This window comes from Dermochelys coriacea, chromosome 15, assembly GCF_009764565.3.
Source record: "Dermochelys coriacea isolate rDerCor1 chromosome 15, rDerCor1.pri.v4, whole genome shotgun sequence".
NCBI classification, from domain to species: Eukaryota; Metazoa; Chordata; order Testudines; family Dermochelyidae; genus Dermochelys; species Dermochelys coriacea.
In genome coordinates this window covers 19,152,517-19,170,598 of record NC_050082.1, presented here as the reverse complement: position 1 = coordinate 19,170,598, position 18,082 = coordinate 19,152,517, and the positions used below count along the sequence as shown (strand labels likewise).

Sequence of the window (18,082 nt, the reverse complement as noted above, 5' to 3'; positions counted from 1 at the left end):
CTGAATGAATGCCATTATTGCAGATGATGGGAAGCCTTAATTGCTTAGTTTGTTTGTGTCTGTATATTGCAAACTTGCATGTATGCTGGAAGCTCAGAGTCGCTCGTTTGTTTAATGTAAAAATGTGGAAACATGAAGATGTCCTCTCTTTGCTTTTTACAGTTGATTATTCCTCTTAACTGTATAATATATTTGCCACAGATTGTGCTAAGTGAGTCTAATTGTTCATTAATGTATCAATTCAGCCCTGAAATGCAGTGTCATATTGAGTAGCAAGGAGTTTGTACTAACTTTCTACTGAGAGCATTCAGTATTGGTGAGCAGTGTGCGTGCTAAGAAACTATACATCTTCCCTAGAAATCAAGAACAATACAGTGTTGCCACTAGGTGAATGCTATCCTTGATGTATATAGTTTTATTTACGTTACTATTATTGTGTAATATTCTAGTAGCTGGTTTAGCTGTTCTGGGAAAGAACTTGGAAGCAACTGCATTCGTACACCTGCTGCAAGATAATTCAAAGATGTTATACAAAAAGATGTATTAGGTGCATTTTTAATTATATAAATGTTGTGTTTCATTGTATGAATATTGAATTGATATATTTTTGGAAAGAAGATCTAAATTACTATGAGATCCCTAAGATTATGACAGCATCATTTTATCTGACAGGACACACTTTTGTTTTTTTTAAAAATTGGATAGTTATCCAATTGTCCGACTAATACAATAATGTTGCAAATGGCATACACACCAGATCATGAAAGCACCAGGCCTTTGCATAAGCAAAGCAAAACCCAGACAATGGCATTGCTCAGAAATGTTGATTGTACACCTGCTTAGTCAAATTTCAGAAAGATGAAAACACCCTCACAACGTTTGAACACATTTAGTGTTCCTTTACAAGACAATAATTTTTTGTGGTGAAAAATATGTAGGGAAAGGAAAGGAACACAGACAAGTAATTACATGAATATTGGCAATATAATTACATGTTTGTAATAACATACTTCATACAGAGCCAAGTTATTATGGCACAGGTACTTGTTGTGACCTTAGGTTTGCCATCACATTTAAACATCTCTCTGCTGCTTAAATCCTGCAGAAGCAATACGCTGCAGATACTAGATGGTAAATGTACAAAAAGAATTGCTTGAATATAAAATCCTAACAGTAATACTGGCTCTTCCATGTCGCTCTTCCCTGAACAAATAAATACAGAGGGGAAAAAATACAGAAAAGACTTATCAAAACCATCTTTAAAAAAATAAGATGGTGGAAAATACTTGACAATCCTATAAGGTGAGACTTAAAACTCGGTTTTTTAATCACAATAGAATAATTTGATATACCACACTTATAATCATATGCACTAGTAAGAGAAGATAAATCAAAGTCCTAGTAATAGAGCTGAGGACAAAAATTAAGGTTATTCAGTACAAGCCCAGTCCAGCTGACTGTAAATCAATTTCTATTCCTCCTCTGTATTATCTTGTAAATTTAACAACTTTTTCCTTGAGATCTGTCCTGTAAACAAATGAGACCTTCTCACTAAAGGAGAAAAGCAAGTTAATTGAGCAAAGCAATAGACAAAAAGCAAAGCATTTTTTCCCCAAAGAGAACTTTAGATGGACAAAGCCCTTGCAGTATGTATACTGAAGTAGAAGCATAAACAGGTTAATTTCTGTCAGAAATGAGAATAACCAGGATATGCAATTTTTACCTCTGTCACTGGTCCTAATTCAACTTGGCTTGCTAGTATTTAATGAGTGTTCAGTGGTCCTTTTGTTCTGCCTTTGGGGCTTTGTTTGTTTTTTAAGCAGTTGGTATGAACATCTGTCTGCTGTTTGAATCCTGACAAGATTGGTACATTGTTGGAATATTATATTGCCGTAAAGACTGAGAGGTTCTTTACATTATAGATACATATCTGCAGGTATAAATATAAACACTTGGTTTATCTTTAGTTTGTATTCCAGGTAGAACTGCAGTTACTAACTTAACATCAGGTGACATGGGGCCAACATTAAAACCTGCACCTACCCATGGTGGACAATCACAGGTACTTGCAATTATTTTGCAGTGTAAACAGAACTTCTCAGAATGAATATTGTATCAATTCCAAATAGTATGGGAATAAAATTTACAAACTAAATAAATACAGCTGGAATATATAGCAGTTTTGATTTATAGGGTAGGCAAAACAATTGCTTTCAGTATTTCAGATTTTGTTTTTAGACTTTTGAATTTAAAACAGGCTAGGAATTATTAATGAAAATGTATTTTGGTAAATAAAGCTCCACAGCAGTGAATGGATTGCTTGAGTATTGGCATTCAGGATATTACACAGTAAATAGATCATAAGTATGCAATAATGCACAAAAAAACACAATTTCCTCCAGTTGTGGAAATAATTATGAGAACCATCAAATTCCCTGTATGTTCTTAACATGGAGCTTAGAAATAGATGAAATTTTAAAAATTTGTTGAAAAGGTGAGAAATTTTTAGGATACCCATAAAAATATGGGGAGACAGCAAACTTTTATGCAATGTTTGGAGAAGCCTTCCACAGGATGAATAGTCAGATGTGTCTTAGGAAGTTTATACATTTATTGGAGTGTTCCATATAAATTAACAAAATATATTTTTATGAAATTATAAGGAAAATGTAAATTAACAAAAGCAAGGAAATTCAAAGTTATAATGGAAGTGAGCCTTTTAACTAGAGATTAATTTAATTGTGCTCTTCCAATTTTGCATAGAATTTTAATCCTTTAGCAGTTGGACCCAAGTATCTGTACCACTTGGGCAACTGAATGATATAAAACATCATTTATCTCTAGTCTGCTGTTTTAATGTTTGCAGCTTTACTCTAAAGTAACTCATGCTCTTGTCATCCTCGTTATAAGCAGCACGTTTTTTTGTCACTGTTTCTTGGCAAAGGAATCATTTGAAGAAAAGAACAGGCTTCTGAAGGAGCGCCTTGACCGAATATTCTCTGGCAATGAGCGTCGTTGTTCCAGAGCTCCAGTGTATGGCAGAGACTTGTTGGGAATTTGCTCTTTGATTGGCGAAAGAAAGGTCCCGCAACACTGTTCCACTGGGGACAACAAATGGAGGTGGGCTGGCTTTGTGAACTGTTGCCTTTCTTTGAGTGCCTCTGAAAGCCGAAGTGATCCACTGCAAGCCCTGATCCTGACATCTGATCAGCAGCAGGAATCCCTAAAGGGTGTTGTTAATAGGTAATTTGTGGATTTCATGATTATGGATTTCTACTAAGATAGTTCTTTTCAAACATCTTTAAAACTGCCTTTTCCTGTTCATATCTTGTTCATTTTAGGCCATTTAGCATTGCAGTAGCAGACATGCATTACAATAACCATTTTGAAAAGGAGTACTTGTGGCACCTAAGAGACTAACAAATTTATTAGAGCATAAGCTTTCGTGAGATACAGCTCACTTTATCGTCCGATGAAGTGAGCTGTAGCTCACGAAAGCTTATGCTCTAATAAATTTGTTAGTCTCTAAGGTGCCACAAGTACTCCTTTTCTTTTTGCGAATACAGACTAACACGGCTGCTACTCTGAAACCTGAAATAACCATTATGTTTTTCTTAATGGCTGAGTCATCTTTTGTTGTTTATAATTGTCACTGTCTCCTATATTCCTATATGTCTGAGTGTCTTCTTTGTTTCAATTAAGATATGAGAAGAATTTCTCAACATATGAGCTTTCAGATGGCTCTGTAGCACAAAATGGGTGCAGTTTTCCTCAAAACTCACAGTGCAAAGGAATTTGTTAGAGAGCGAATTTCAAACTTCTTTTGAATTGCTTACAGTAGGGTTTGTACAATTGGGGCTGTTTCTTACCAATGTCTGAGCTGCCATTCTTTGGCACAATGGAGGATTGATTTATGCATGGACTGTCAACTCTCTCTTCTTTGGAGAGCAATTGACCCATTGCCACTGCCAGGAAAAATGCTAGTTTCAATCTCCTTTGCATGGAATAAATATGTTTGGTTTTTTTTTTCTTACGGAAATTCATTCAACTGCTGCTAGCTCATCAATAGGGCCCTACCAAATTCATGGCCATGAAAAATGTGTCACGAACCGTGAAATCTGGCCTTCTGTGTGCTTTTACCATATGTGATACAGATTTCACAGAGGAGACCAGCGTTTCTCAAATTGAGGGTCCTGACCCAAAAGAGAGTTGCAGGGGGGTCGCGGTATTGTCACCCTTCCTTCTGCACTGCTGCCTGCAGAGCAGCGGCTGCTGACTGAGGGCCCAGCTCTGCAGGCAGCAGTGCAGAAGGAAGGGTGGCAATACTATACCATGCCATCCTTACTTCTGCACTGCTGCTGGCGGCAGCACTGCCTTCAGAGCTGGGCTCCTGCCCAGCAGCCGCCACTCTCCAGGTGCCCAGCTCTGAAGGCAGCACCACCACCAGCAGCTGTGCAGAAGTAAGGGTAGCAGTACCACAACCCCCGCACTCCCTACAATAACCTTGCGAAACCGCCCTCACTCCCCCAACTCCTTTTTGGGTCAGGATCCCTATAATTGCAACACCAGGAAATTTCAGATTTAAATAGCTGGAATTATGAAATTTACTATTTTTAAAATCCTATGACAGTGAAATTGACCAAAATGGACTGTGAATTTGGTAGGGCCCTACTCATGACATATTGAGTAGAAATTAATATTTAGATTCGTAGACCCTGATTCTGCAAACAGTCTGAATACTCATGGGAGTAAAGTTCTCAGTCTACAGGCTCAAGGCTTTAATCCTTTATTGTTTTATTGCAGAATATTATTTTGTAGCCATTATCCAGATTGGTCTACAAAAACTAATTAAAACGTTTTACTGTGAGGCACCTATAATATTTAGTAAGATACACAAAGAATTGTTTCAGCGTAGCAGCCGTGTCAGTCTGTATCCGCAAAAAGAAAAGGAGTACTTGTGGCACCTTAGAGACTAACAAATTTATTTGAGCATAAGCTTTCGTGAGCTACAGCTCACTTCATCGGATGCATTCAGTGGAAAGTACAGTGGGGAGATTTATATACATAGAGAATATGAAACAATGGGTGTTACCATACACACTGTAATGAGAGCGATCACTTAAGGTGAGCTATTACCAGCAGGAGAGCGGGGAGGGGGGGCCCTTTTGTAGTGATAATCAAGGTGGGCCATTTCCAGCAGTTGACAAGAATGTCTGAGGAACAGTTGCGGGGGGGGGGGGGGGAATAAACTGGTTGGAGAACACTTCAATCTCTTTGGTCACTCGATTACAGACCTAAAAATTGCATTTCTTCAACAAAAAACTTAAAAAACAGACTCCAACGAGAGACTGCTGAATTGGAATTAATTTGCAAACTGGATACAATTAACTTAAGCTTGAATAGAGACTGGGAGTGGATGGGTCATTACACAAAGTGAAACTATTTCCCCATGTTTATTCCCCCACCTCACCCCTCACTGTTCCTCAGACGTTCTTGTCAACTGCTGGAAATGGCCCACCTTGATTATCACTACAAAAGGTCGTCCCGTCCCCCCTCCCCCCCCACTCTCCTGCTGGTAATAGCTCACCTTAAGCGTCACTCTCGTTACAGTATGTATGGTAACACCCATTGTTTCATGTTCTCTATGTATATAAATCTCCCCACTGTATTTTCCACTGAATGCATCCGATGAAGTGAGCTGTAGCTCACGAAAGCTTATGCTCAAATAAATTTGTTAATCTCTAAGGTGCCACAAGTACTCCTTTTCTTTTCACAAAGAATTGTGAGGCTGTCTAGATAATGGTGTAAGAATGGGATTACCTTGGGACACTGAAAGATGATTGCTAGAATTGATCACTTAAAAATGCAGTTTCTTCGCCTCCTGCCAATTGAAATAGTTCTGCTGCATTTTACAGGACTCGCTGTGTGCTACCAGCTGCAGTTGCTGCTCCCCCATGTTTGTATATAGCAAAACCTCCGCCTTCATATAGCCATAAGATGAAAGTCTTCAAGCACAATCTTAAGGAGAAGGCAACTCCATATTTACATCAGCTGCACCAGATTACAACTCCACAGTTACTACAGTTCCCTGACCTCCGACTGGTGCAGTATGATTCAGGTAAAGGAGAACCTGTATTACACAGATCTGCTTCCTTTGGCAGCAGTTGAATGCTGTGTATAAAGTCTTTATAATCTCTTCTCCCTAAAACATAGGAAAGTTGGAAGCTCTTGCTGTCTTGCTTCAGAAACTGAAAGCCGAGGGACGCCGTGTGCTGATTTTGTCACAGATGATTCTAATGTTAGATATACTGGAGCTGTTCTTGAACTTCCATTTTCTCACATTTGTCAGAATTGATGAATATGCTAACCATGAACAACGTCAGGTAAGGTCACTTTATCTGTTAGCCACACATATAGTTGTGATATACTTCTAAATTTTAATTTTGAGCACTGATACATGAAGAGGAAACCTGCTTTGTCGTTTCAAAGTGAATGAGAAATCTAGATTTTGTTCACTTTTCATTCCATCAGAGTGAGTGTAAACTTATTTCAGTATTGGTTTATGGTTCTGCTTACCAATTTTTCCCCCCCCATCTAGGAACTGATGAAAAGTTTCAACAGAGACAAGCGCATTTTCTGTGCCATTCTTTCCTCTCACAGTCGTTCCACAGGTGTGAATCTTGTGGAGGCAGACACTGTCGTATTCTATGACAATGATTTAAACCCAGTGATGGATGCAAAGGCTCAGGAATGGTGCGACAGAATTGGGAGATGCAAAGACATCCACATATACAGGTGACTGTTAGACAGAGTAACCTTTTGTATAGCATGCTCTAATTTAAAATTTAAAAAATTAAAACAGGAAATGTTGCTTCTATGTGATTTAAAATTCAGATGGAAAAAAGCTTAATTTTTCAGCTAATTAAGGAAGTCAACCAAAATACTAACTAATATATTTGTTTGATGTCTTGTAGCTGTGTTGGTCCCAGGATATTTGAGAGACAAGGTATGTGAGGTAATGTCTTTTATTGGACCAACTTCTGTTGGTGGAAGGTGGAAGTTTTTGTGCTTCACAGAGCTCTTCTTCAGGTCTGGGGAGGGTAACCATAGTGTCTGAGCTCAATACATATAGGGACAGATTGTTAAACATAAGAGTTCACACATGCTGTAGAAGACCACTTACAATGAAGTGCCAGCATTTCTGTGACACTCAAGTTTGTCCCTTCCACCAACAGAGGTTGGTCCAGTTAAAGATACTACTTCACGTACCTTTCTCTCTAATTAACAATGTAGTCTGTCTTAAAAACAGTAGATTTTGTGAAACATTTATACTGAAGTCTTCTGTAGTATGGAAAATTCAAGTTAACAATCTGCTAAATCGCTCTTGATTTTTCTAGATGAATTACTATCCTTTGGTATGTTAATTTGATCACTAATAGAGAGTTTTATAATGGATGTGTTTGGGTTCCCTTCAGGGAAAACGTTACAGTAAGATCGGACTAAGAGGTGAAAAAAATAATAAATAACGATCACAATGTAAGAATGCTCAATGGTAGAAACTCCTAGTATAGATTATTTCTCTAATGTTTATTATTAAATTATATGTTTCACAAATGCTGTTTTTTGTTATTTGTAAATAATGGCAGTTTTATTAATGATAGCCCACCCTTTGTGATAAATCTAAGACAAAGTAAACATGATGTCAATGGCTTGTCTAGGATAAAAGGTGTGTCCTTAAACTGTGTTAGCTAGTATGTTTTAACTAGCATATTTTACAATTGTAGTGTATTTTTAACATGCCTTAGCTGGGAAGGGGTGTTGAGGCTTCACCTCAACCAGTTTATGTGTAAAATACAACTTGCCCTGTCTACACAAGAGTTTTAAAATATGTTAAAATGTGCAAGCTAACACTGTTTAAGAATACACATTTTATCCTCCACTAGACAAGTTCAGCTTTATTGTTCAGGGTATTCTTCTTTGATTTCATGAAACCATTGTGAGAATGGTATAACAAATTCTCTGTCATTTTTTCTAGGCTTGTAAGTGGTAATTCTGTAGAAGAAAAGCTTCTGAAAAATGGCACTAAGGATTTGATCCGAGAAGTAGCTGCTCAGGGAAATGACTATTCCATGGCCTTTTTAACACAGGTACTTTTTATGTTAAGATTTTTTCATTTTTTTCCCCACAAAGAGATTTCTCATAATTGATCTGACTTATGTATCATAAAGCCAGAGGGTTAGTAGAAATGTATTTAGATTGGTATTTGAGTTAAGCAATCAGTAAGTCTAATATATGTCTAGTTAATACACTGTTGTTAAAAGATATATTTGGGCCACCTAGTGGCCCGATAATATACTACTGTGCTCAAGAGCTGGGTTTGATTTCAGCCTGGTCTCTTACCCATTGATTTAATTCTGTGGAGCTCGAAAGGATAGAAGTGGCAATATATAGCTTTGAAAATGGGGATATAAAGTGCAGGCATGGGAAATGTGAACTGTGGGCTCTTCAGAACTCCCTTATAGTACAATTAGTATACAAAGTACATTTATCCTTCTCTACCCTCCTCTGGCAAAAATGTACTGAAGAGAAAGGAACATCTTTCCAGAAATATTGTCAGAAAAGTTAAAGGTTCATTTTTCTCTCTTAACTAAGATCCTACTTATAAGCTCCATTTGCCCCAATTTAACTGTGAGTAACATCAGAAATTGAATAATCTTGAAGAACTGAATGTACTTTTTCTCCCCTTTGCCCTTCCACCAAGCAAACTATCCAGGAGCTGTTTGAGGTTCATTCGCCTATGGAGGATTCTGGTTTTAGAGTGAAAGCAGAGGAGTTTGTGGTACTTTCTCAGGAGCCCTCTCCAGCAGAAACAATCTCACCCAAGGTTGCAAGACCTTTTATAGAGGTAATTACATAACACATTTGTGTTAATGGGCATCAGAGGACAAGAGAAGGTACAACAGTATGAGTTGAGTCTGAAATGTCTGCCTTAACTTTTTGAATTCTCACTTTTGAATTCCATTGTTTAGCTTTTTTGTATAAAACTTTCTTCTGTTTTAGCAAAGTTTATAAAACATGTATAGCTGAGTATTCCATTGGAGCTGTTTGGTCTCTTTGCTGAATACATACGTAAATATTTATTGAAAAAATTTGTGTCGTGTATGGTCTGGTTTTTTTTTTTTTTTAAAACAAATTCAGAATGTAAACAGCGGGATTTCCTTACCTGACCTGTGTTCATGATGTGCATTAGCACTAATGGGAGATGAACACATGCACGAAGAGCAGAAATACCAAAGTACTCCTTTTTAATAGCCCTCTGCAAAAGAAATTCTTAATTCTCCCTCTGCGCGTGTACCTTTTTACAATAGTGTGGCTTTTTATTTAACCAATTTCTTCAAGGTACTAGAGCAATTGGTCTACACAATAAATTAATTGCTTGCTGTCCTCTGTGTTTGAAATCAACTGGTATCTTGAATTATAGGAATAAGAAAGCCTGTTCATTTGTTAATGGTTGAAAGTAATTTTTGGAAATATTTAATTTTTTTTAATGTCATTATAGTGTGTGATGTAGGGAGAGCAGTCAGGATGTATATTTGTATAGTTTTCATTCAAAATAGTTGATATTGGGTGTGGGTAGGGCTGTGCCACTATGACAGGGATTAACACTTTTATTGTGAAAGCATGTACTTGTGTTAATTTGTGACTTTATTTACAGTCTTCAGGTTGCTCGAAAGCTGATTGAAGTCCATGAAAATCTTTCCATAGACTTCAGTGGGCTTTGTGTCAACCTTCTTAAGCCTATTTTTGTAACAGTATATTGTATCTTTTAAAACCTACATTTTTTTACAGGCTCTCAACAGCATTGAACAAGAAGATGAAGAGCCAAACAAACATGTACAAGAAGCAGGAGCAGAATCAAGCATAGAACCTTTAATTTCAGAACTGTGTGAGCGAAAGTACAATGAAGAGCCCTCACAATTGCAGGAGTTAGTTGCTCTTGTGGATCAGGTACCATGACTTTCCATAAATATTTTAGTTCAAAAACTTCAACTTTCTGCACTCTGACCTTGGAGCAGCTTTGCTTTCTGAAAGTCTGATTCTGCTCCTGTTGAAATCAGTGGCAAAACTCTAACTGACTTTTATGGGGCATTATACCTTAAACAAAGGAGGTTTATTTTAAGTGACAGCTTTGATAATCCCTGTTTGCATTGTAACTTTGTTATCCTCAACAATAACTGTGTTCTCCTAATGTATTCCCTTAGCTTACTCCAATTGAGAAGTATGCTTTGAATTATTTGGAGCTCTTCCATGTTTCCACTGATGAGAGTAAACCAAGAATAAGTGAGGTAAGATATCAATGAATACACATTCTTGTATACTTCTGCAGTACATACAAGCAGAGATACATCTTCAGTATGAGTGGAGTATTCAGTATCCTCCAAAGATATTTGATTTATCCTAGGCACTGTAATGAGCCTTGGCACCATAGTATCTGAGCACCTCACAAACAGTATTGAATTTTTCTTCCCAAGACCCCTTAGAGGTAGGCAAATATCATTCTCATTTTACAAATGGGAAACTAAGGCAGGGACATTCACATGGCCATGGTCCTGCAAACACTCAAGTATGTGCATCACATGAAATGTAGGAATAGTCCCATTGACTGCAAAGGGATTGCTTATTTGAGTAATGTTGAGCACATGCATAAATTGCAGGACTGGGGCCCAGCTATCTTGGTCAAGGTCACATAGGGTGTCGGACGGAGCCAAGTAATGAACCCCAGATCTGAGCTTATTTATTCGCAGGCTAACCCAAACGATTCTTTTAAACATCACTGGGGAGCAGAAAACCACTTATTAAATTTTCATTAAAGAAATGTTTAAAAAAAAAAAGCAGGTTATAATGTTTAAAGAGTGCTCTACCTGAAAATTAGAAATTTCAAAAGAATTTGCCCATTTCCCAAAATGCAAGTTGACAATGTCCCTGTCAAGATTTTAGTCCATTGGGTAGTACTGTATCGAGCTTTATAAATGGACTGAGTTGTCACTTAGGTGGAATTGAAAGCTGCAAAAAAAGCATGGGAATTTTATCACATGAAGGAACTGAAAGAAAAGGAGGAAAAAATGCTTTGGGAAGAAGAAGAGGAGGAGGAGGAACTACTTACCTACACTCGGGAGGATGCATACAACAAGGTAATGACTTAGAGATTATTGTGTCACTTAATAGTTATTCATTTTTTTGGTGTTATGCAGTCAGTTCACTGGCATCGTTTGAACTGTTGTTTCTCTTTGCTTTGTAGGAATATGTCTATGAAGGCCCAGATGGACAAACAGAAATAATGCCAGTAAGTTATTTAGGCTTTAATCTGTTTGAAGAGAAGAAATCTGTAGTTAGTTAACAAATCATAATGACATGTATACTGTGTTTTGTGCAGCTTTGGACTCCCCCTACCCCACCTCAGGATGACAATGACATCTATATCGATTCTGTTATGTGTCTGATGTATGATACCACCCCAATTCCAGAGTCTAAGTTGCCCCCAGTGTACATCAGGAAGGAACGTAAGCGACACAAAACGGATCCATCTGGTAAATATTTGGTTCAAAAAAGTTCTGAGACTTATGAGCTGAAGGCAAAATTAAATTTTACATAGTGTCTTCCAACACCTTGCGCCACATAATCGGTGTCCAAAAAAATCAAAGGGTCTGATCATGCAGTTTTTACGGTCAGGTTTGAGGTGTCTGAAAGTTTTGTCTGTTTAATAGCTGCAGAATCAATTTCAAAACAGGATAGTCATGAACTTTATAACTTGCCTGTTACAGTCTCTCTTGCCACTCATATATTGGGGCTTATTGTTTGTTTTAAGATTCCTTTTTACTTTGTCTTCTTATACAGTTAACAATTACATCTCATTTCTAAACCTATTCTTTTACTATAGTAATTGGGGCAAAGTTAATTTGCAATATGCTTAGCTGTTTAAAACTTATCACATTATTTATAATGTGAACAATTACAAAAACGACTGGGCATATTAGATTTAGTTAAACCAGTGATACTCAGACTCAGGCTTGCAAGCCGCAAGTGGCTCTTTAATGTGTCTCCTGCAGCTTTTGCATCACATGATATTAAAACGCTGTGTGATTTTAATTATTAACTGGTCAGAATGCTTTTGCTATGTTGTTAATTAAGTTATCAACTTGCAATAGGTTATTTACTTATTTGCTGTGACAATAAATATAATATAGTACCATAGTAAATGAAACAATGAATTCACACTACTATGGCTCTTTTGGGGAGTGTTGATCACTGCTTTGTCTCCTGCACCACTGAGGTCTGAATATCACTGAGTTAAACAATACTTTTTAATAGGTAGCTGTTGGTTTAACCTACAGCCATTGGTTTTGTGCACAGCCAGATAGTTACTACTGATTTGTATGTCTTGGTTGCCATAACAAAATGACCTGTTTTACTATCTCACTGAAGATGGCATCACTTTTCTAGCTGCAGGTAGAAAGAAGAAGCAGCGCCATGGAGAGGCTGTTATTCCTCCTCGATCACTTTTTGACCGAGCCACTCCAGGGATGTTGAAAATGCGACGAGAGGGCAAAGAACAGAAGAAGAACATACTGTTGAAACAGCAAACGCAGTTTGCAAAGCCTTTGCCAACTCTTGTCAAACCAGCTGCTGAGGCTGGACAGGACAATCCTGAGTGGTTGATTAGTGAAGATTGGGCACTACTACAGGTAAGATGAACGCTCTCCTTTCCAGTCTCATTGGTTTGCTATAATGTCATTATTAACTTCGGAAATGGCTATTTTCTGACTCTATCAGAAATGCAATGCTGTTTCTAGGGGCTAGACTGGCACTTTGCAGTCTGTTCTGAGTGAGGGGCAGCACGTAGCTGTGCTGCTACAGGAACAGATCAGGGACCAAAACTGTGACTGTCCGTCATAGTTCAGTGCCTGTTTTCCCTTTGCTCCACAAAGGAAGTAAGCTGCACCAGCCCTTTTTCTGGCCCATCTTCCTGTAAATGCCAGATCAGTTGTGGGGGCTGAGGCAATAGAAAATGTAGCTGAAATTCTGTACATCTGTGTGGGAGGGAGAAGCTTCCATCAGATGCTTCAGCTTCAGGCAACTGCTCTTCCACCCCCATGTTGTAACCAATACTGTGGCAAGCTTGTGCAGGGGAGTAAGAGCACCTTATATTATACTCCATTATTCCTCTGCACAGGAGTGCAGGCTGGTTCTCTAAAAGGGTCTTTTGGGGTTAGCCTGAGAATAAGGTTTCTTTATGATTAAATTTAATGGCCTGACAACACGTACAGAAAACATTTTTAGCTTAGAAGTTTGTAGTGCTTTTATTTGTCACCCTGAATTTTGCACCTTTTGATTTTCCAGGCAGTGAAACAATTACTGGAACTTCCTTTAAACCTTGCTGTCATGTCACCGGCGCACACACCCAATTGGGATCTTGTTAGTGACGTTGTTAACTCATGTAGCCGAGTCTATCGCTCACCAAAACAATGCCGAAACCGATATGAAAATGTCATTATTCCAAGAGAAGAAGGAAAAGTGAGTTGAAGATGAATGGTGCATCCTTTTGAATTTCAGTCTGTAGTGTTCTTTTTCTGAACTCTGTAAACATGGTTTTCTTATATATTTCAACTTATATATAATTGAATAACTTTTAAAAGTATGTAAGAGTATCCTTATTTGAATTTTCACTTATTTTGTGATTTACTTTGAAAAGAAAAAGCACCTGAACAAAATCTGCCACAAGAGATCTAACTTTCCTTCTTGTTTTACAGCTAATGTATGAAGCTAATCCTAAAAAGAAGACAAAAAGCATTTATAAGGTGTGTGTTGGTATTCTTCCCAACTCAAATCTAGACCCTGTGGTATTTAGGATTGGTAGAGGTGGGCAAATGATTCGTAGAAGATCTATTGAGTATTTCTTGAATAATGAAACAGCAGTTAAAATTCTGACTCTCTTTTTGCTTGTTGGTACAGTAGATTGACACCAGATTTCAGCACCTGTAATTAGTAGCTAAATTGTAAATCACACACACAGTTTCGTTGTTTCAGCTTAATCACTAGTGAGTATTTGTCCACTTCCCAAAAACACCACATAGTTCATCATGATTATTATCGTAGTACTTAACATTTATACTAGCACATTTCATATAAAAATTTAAGTGATTTAGAACTAATGAATTAATCTTTAAAACACCCTTGCGTGATATAGTATTATCCCCATTTTACAGATGAAGAAACTGAGTCACATAGCTACTTGACTTTCTCCAAGCCATACAGCAAGTTACATGACAGAACTGGAAGTAGATCCAGAAGTTCTGACTTTGATCCCATTCTCTGACTAGTAGTCAGGCTCATCTGTCATTTGCAGTTACTGCTCAGGAGAAGCCAAGTACTAGAACTAAAAATGGTGTTGGAGAGTAACCTAGCTTTGTTAGGAGAGCTGTGCTGTGGTAATTTTACAGTACTTGTATGTGCTCTGCATAACTATAAACAAATAGCTAATGGGCTGTCACTTCACATGCTGAATTATACTCACAAAATCTAAACTAAAACAAAGAGTATCTTTCAAATTAGAATTTGCCATTCTGTGTATTTATAGAGTGGAGATTCTAGATACAGTGTGACCTTGGGATCTGCTCTTCTTTTTTTTTTTTTTTTTTTTTTTGTATTTGCGTTATATAGTTCGCATAGTTGTGTGACAACAAATTATAAGTAATGCTAGGCAGAAACCAGTCTGTAATAGATTATGTTGGACTGTGTGTTTTTAAGTAATCTACATTCATTAGGTATTTGTGCATAAACAAGTGTCATTTTAGGTTTTTTTAAATGTAAAGGTTTTTTGTGTGTGTTTATTTTTAGACCAAAAATAGTCGTCCGCTTCGTACCAATCAGATCTATGCCCAAGACGAAGGTGCAACCCACACCCAGCTTTATACTAATCATTTTGAGATGATGAAAATGATTGCAGGAAAGAGAAGTCCACCAATCAAACCCCTGTAAGTAAGCTAAATGAGGATATTTCCTATTTCAGTATATACTAAAAGTGCCCCCAGCCTTTTAAACATAATTATATTCTCAACCTCTCTCCTAGCGAAGGAACGTTTTACTTTCTCATGTTTGTGATGCAAACATGCTCACATGCTTTTCTGCTTAGCTGTTTGTCTCTCTGTTCTTGGACTCTTCCCCTTTCCCCTTTTGTCCTGTGACTGTGAGGATGGAACTGATAACTTTTCTTATGTGGGTTAATTTTTGGTCCTTTTGGATGGGGGTGGTGAGGGGCAGCAGTGGGGCAGAGAATACCATTTAAGAAAAGTCTCCACTGTACAACACATGTTCTTTCTGCCTACGCTACAAAAATCCTAGTAATATCTTATGCTTATTTGTGTGGCACCTGCCAGCTACATTTATTTCACGTTTACTGTAAGTCTGTCTGTCTTAATGAATCTATCCATGTATGAGCATGAGTGCTGCTGGGGATGCTCAGAAATGCAAAGCGTTACCTTACAAAACATATAAAATTAAATGTTTCTGCTAAGGTTTTTTCTCTCCAGTAATGTAATTTTGGTTAATTTCAGACTTGGTATGAATCCTTTCCAGAAGAATCCAAAGCATGCTTCTGTGCTTGCAGAAAGGTGGGTGTAGTCACTGTCCCTTAAAGGGTTTAAAAATGGCTTAAAAACTGGGATTTTCTTTTTAAAATGTTCATTTCTAAATTCTTTTATTGCTTTTATTTCTAGTGGAATCAACTATGATAAGCCACTTCCCCCGATTCAAGTTGCATCCCTCCGAGCAGAGCGTATTGCAAAAGAGAAAAAGGTACATCTTTACATCTCAATTATATGAACTGACTGCAGTAAAAGCAATCAAGTGAGATGCCCTTCCATCCTGTGCCTGATCTTGCCAACATTGTGTTCTGAGTTTGCTATCAGTGGATAGTTGTAACTTGTGGGCATTAAACCCGTATTACTTCCTTTTACTTTTGAGCTCAGTCTTTTCCTGTTCGATATCCTGCTGCAGCAATAGCCCACAAATTTCTGTCTTCTAAATAATAACAAAATAAAATTGCTCTAGAAAATGAATTATAGGAATGTGACATGAGCTGACTTCTAAGGAAAGTTTGCCACGATAGTGGCCTGCCCATGTAGTGTTCCAGTCTTCTCTTTAGTTGAGTTTGAACATCAAATTCCTGAAACAGGAAGTTTCCTATACGCCTGTCTTAATGTAATTGTATTCACAAGCACCTAGGACGCTCTTTTCTTGAGACACACTCAAAAAGCAACCTAATTCGTCATTTAATTGTTGTTCATTCTGTAGCCCCCATTCATATTTTATCCAGTAAGAGCTGCCCTGCTTCATCAGCTAATGTAAGGGCATGCTATATAGAGCATACCTGGAGATTGGTTACTAAGCATGTTGATAGCTAACTCCTGACTGAGTATGGAAGGTTTGTTTTATGTGCTGTTTTGAAGAATTTACTAAACGTATTTCTTTTACACTTCCCAGGCTTTGGCTGAACAGCAGAGGGCACAGCAGCAGACAGGCCCACAGCCTCAGCAGCAACAGCAAGCTGGCCAGCAGCAAACTCAGCAATCAGCTGTACAGCAAGCACAAGCTCAGACTCAAGCACAGGTAGTTCAGCAGCCACAGGCAGTGGTACAGACTGCAGTAACTACTGTGGCCAACACACTGGTAAGAAAGGGAAGGCTTGCTGCTTCTGAAGCAGCGACTTCAGTTCTTGTGTGTGCACCATCTATGCATATGTTCTTCATATTGAAAGTGAGAATTCTGACTTGATATAGAGCAGGTTAAGTCACAGTACCTTATTAATTTCCTGGATAGGTTGCGTATCTTGGTTTTCATCCACTCACTTATTAGGATTCCTTGGAGAATTCATGCTAGAATTGAGATAGTAGGCTTTGGTAGTCTCTGATGTGAAACTGCCATTAGCAAGGACATCAGAAAGTATAACTACCTCTTTGTCTGATAAATCTGAGCAGATACTGGCATGGTACATGAAAAAAATTCATCCAGGTAATTTGGGGAGTACAACTTCTCTGTAGTTTTTTTTAAATCCCTCTACCTGTGGAGATATTCTATCTGGAGGAATATGGTACAGTGCAGTTCAAGAGATGCATTTTCTTTGTGGAACTCTTGTTCCTTTGCTCAGACAATAATGTGAAACTTCTTAGAATGACTTGGGGTGTTTCTCCTCAAGATCACCAGTTCAAGTGTCAGAGTCCCCGAAGAATCACATGATGAAATGCCACTCTTTCTAGTGCTGCCTCTTTCTTCAGCCCATCTGTCTGCTGGGTCAAAAGGAAGATGAGAGAAGAAACTCATTTAGGACAGTTATAACCGACTGTATGGGACAAATCTTCGTTACAGACCAGTTGATACATGGTAACCGAAAGAGACTGTAGGCCAGATTCGTTCCCATTGATGTAAGAAGTTGACACCAAGGAGTAATTTTGCCAAGAGATTCTGTTAAGCAGCTCAAAACCGAAAGGTTTTGTGAAACAACATACGCTCTGGGGTGGGAGGTAGCGGCTGGGGAGGGGAGAGAAGAACTGTTATAGCACACCATGACCCTGATCCTGCAGTTGGATCCACAAATACAGGCCCATGATATGCCTCCTTAACTTCAGCGGGGCTCTGAACAAGCTTTAGAGCCTGTGCCAGTGGAATTGATAATAGGAGTCGGACTGATGTTTCGAAGGCTACAGATCTTGTATGGTATAGTTAAGGCTCCGGAACTGACCTGCCGCTTGCAGCCGTTCACCCTGCAGTGTCTCAGCCGTTGTGAGCAGTCTCTACCCCCCAGCTCCCAGTGGCTGGCATAGTGTGGGAACTACGGGTGTGGGGATTGCTGCAGCATCCTCAGGTTTTATGCGGGGCTCTGCTCCCAGCCCTGCATGCTGGGCCCCAGTACCGTGCCTCCACCTTTGGCCCCATACGCAGCCGCTGGCCCTGCCTCCAGCTGTGGCTCCAGCCTTAGCCCTCTTACCCCTGTCCGGGTCTTCCCTCCGAGCCCGCCTGCCCGGGAGAC

General features: G+C 38.5%; 1 protein-coding gene across 8 annotated transcripts in view; it reads left to right on the top strand.

The window, feature by feature from the left end:
- The window catches only part of EP400 (E1A binding protein p400), a 68,523-nt gene that overhangs the window by 33,335 nt on the left and 17,106 nt on the right, over positions 1 to 18,082 (top strand). For 6 of the 8 annotated variants that reach the window (XM_038373297.2, XM_038373300.2, XM_038373296.2 and 3 more), the window contains 19 exons: positions 1,968 to 2,062; positions 2,945 to 3,243; positions 5,916 to 6,118; positions 6,214 to 6,383; positions 6,599 to 6,795; positions 8,036 to 8,147; positions 8,762 to 8,905; positions 9,850 to 10,008; positions 10,263 to 10,346; positions 11,052 to 11,192; positions 11,300 to 11,344; positions 11,435 to 11,588; positions 12,502 to 12,743; positions 13,399 to 13,572; positions 13,809 to 13,856; positions 14,896 to 15,032; positions 15,612 to 15,668; positions 15,774 to 15,852; positions 16,540 to 16,725. In XM_038373297.2, coding sequence (XP_038229225.1) covers positions 1,968 to 2,062; positions 2,945 to 3,243; positions 5,916 to 6,118; positions 6,214 to 6,383; positions 6,599 to 6,795; positions 8,036 to 8,147; positions 8,762 to 8,905; positions 9,850 to 10,008; positions 10,263 to 10,346; positions 11,052 to 11,192; positions 11,300 to 11,344; positions 11,435 to 11,588; positions 12,502 to 12,743; positions 13,399 to 13,572; positions 13,809 to 13,856; positions 14,896 to 15,032; positions 15,612 to 15,668; positions 15,774 to 15,852; positions 16,540 to 16,725 — 2,726 coding nt within the window. The remainder of the gene's footprint in view (positions 1 to 1,967; positions 2,063 to 2,944; positions 3,244 to 5,915; positions 6,119 to 6,213; positions 6,384 to 6,598; positions 6,796 to 8,035; positions 8,148 to 8,761; positions 8,906 to 9,849; positions 10,009 to 10,262; positions 10,347 to 11,051; positions 11,193 to 11,299; positions 11,345 to 11,434; positions 11,589 to 12,501; positions 12,744 to 13,398; positions 13,573 to 13,808; positions 13,857 to 14,895; positions 15,033 to 15,611; positions 15,669 to 15,773; positions 15,853 to 16,539; positions 16,726 to 18,082) is intronic. The other 2 variants (XM_038373295.2, XM_043498443.1) reach the window with 2 other exon arrangements.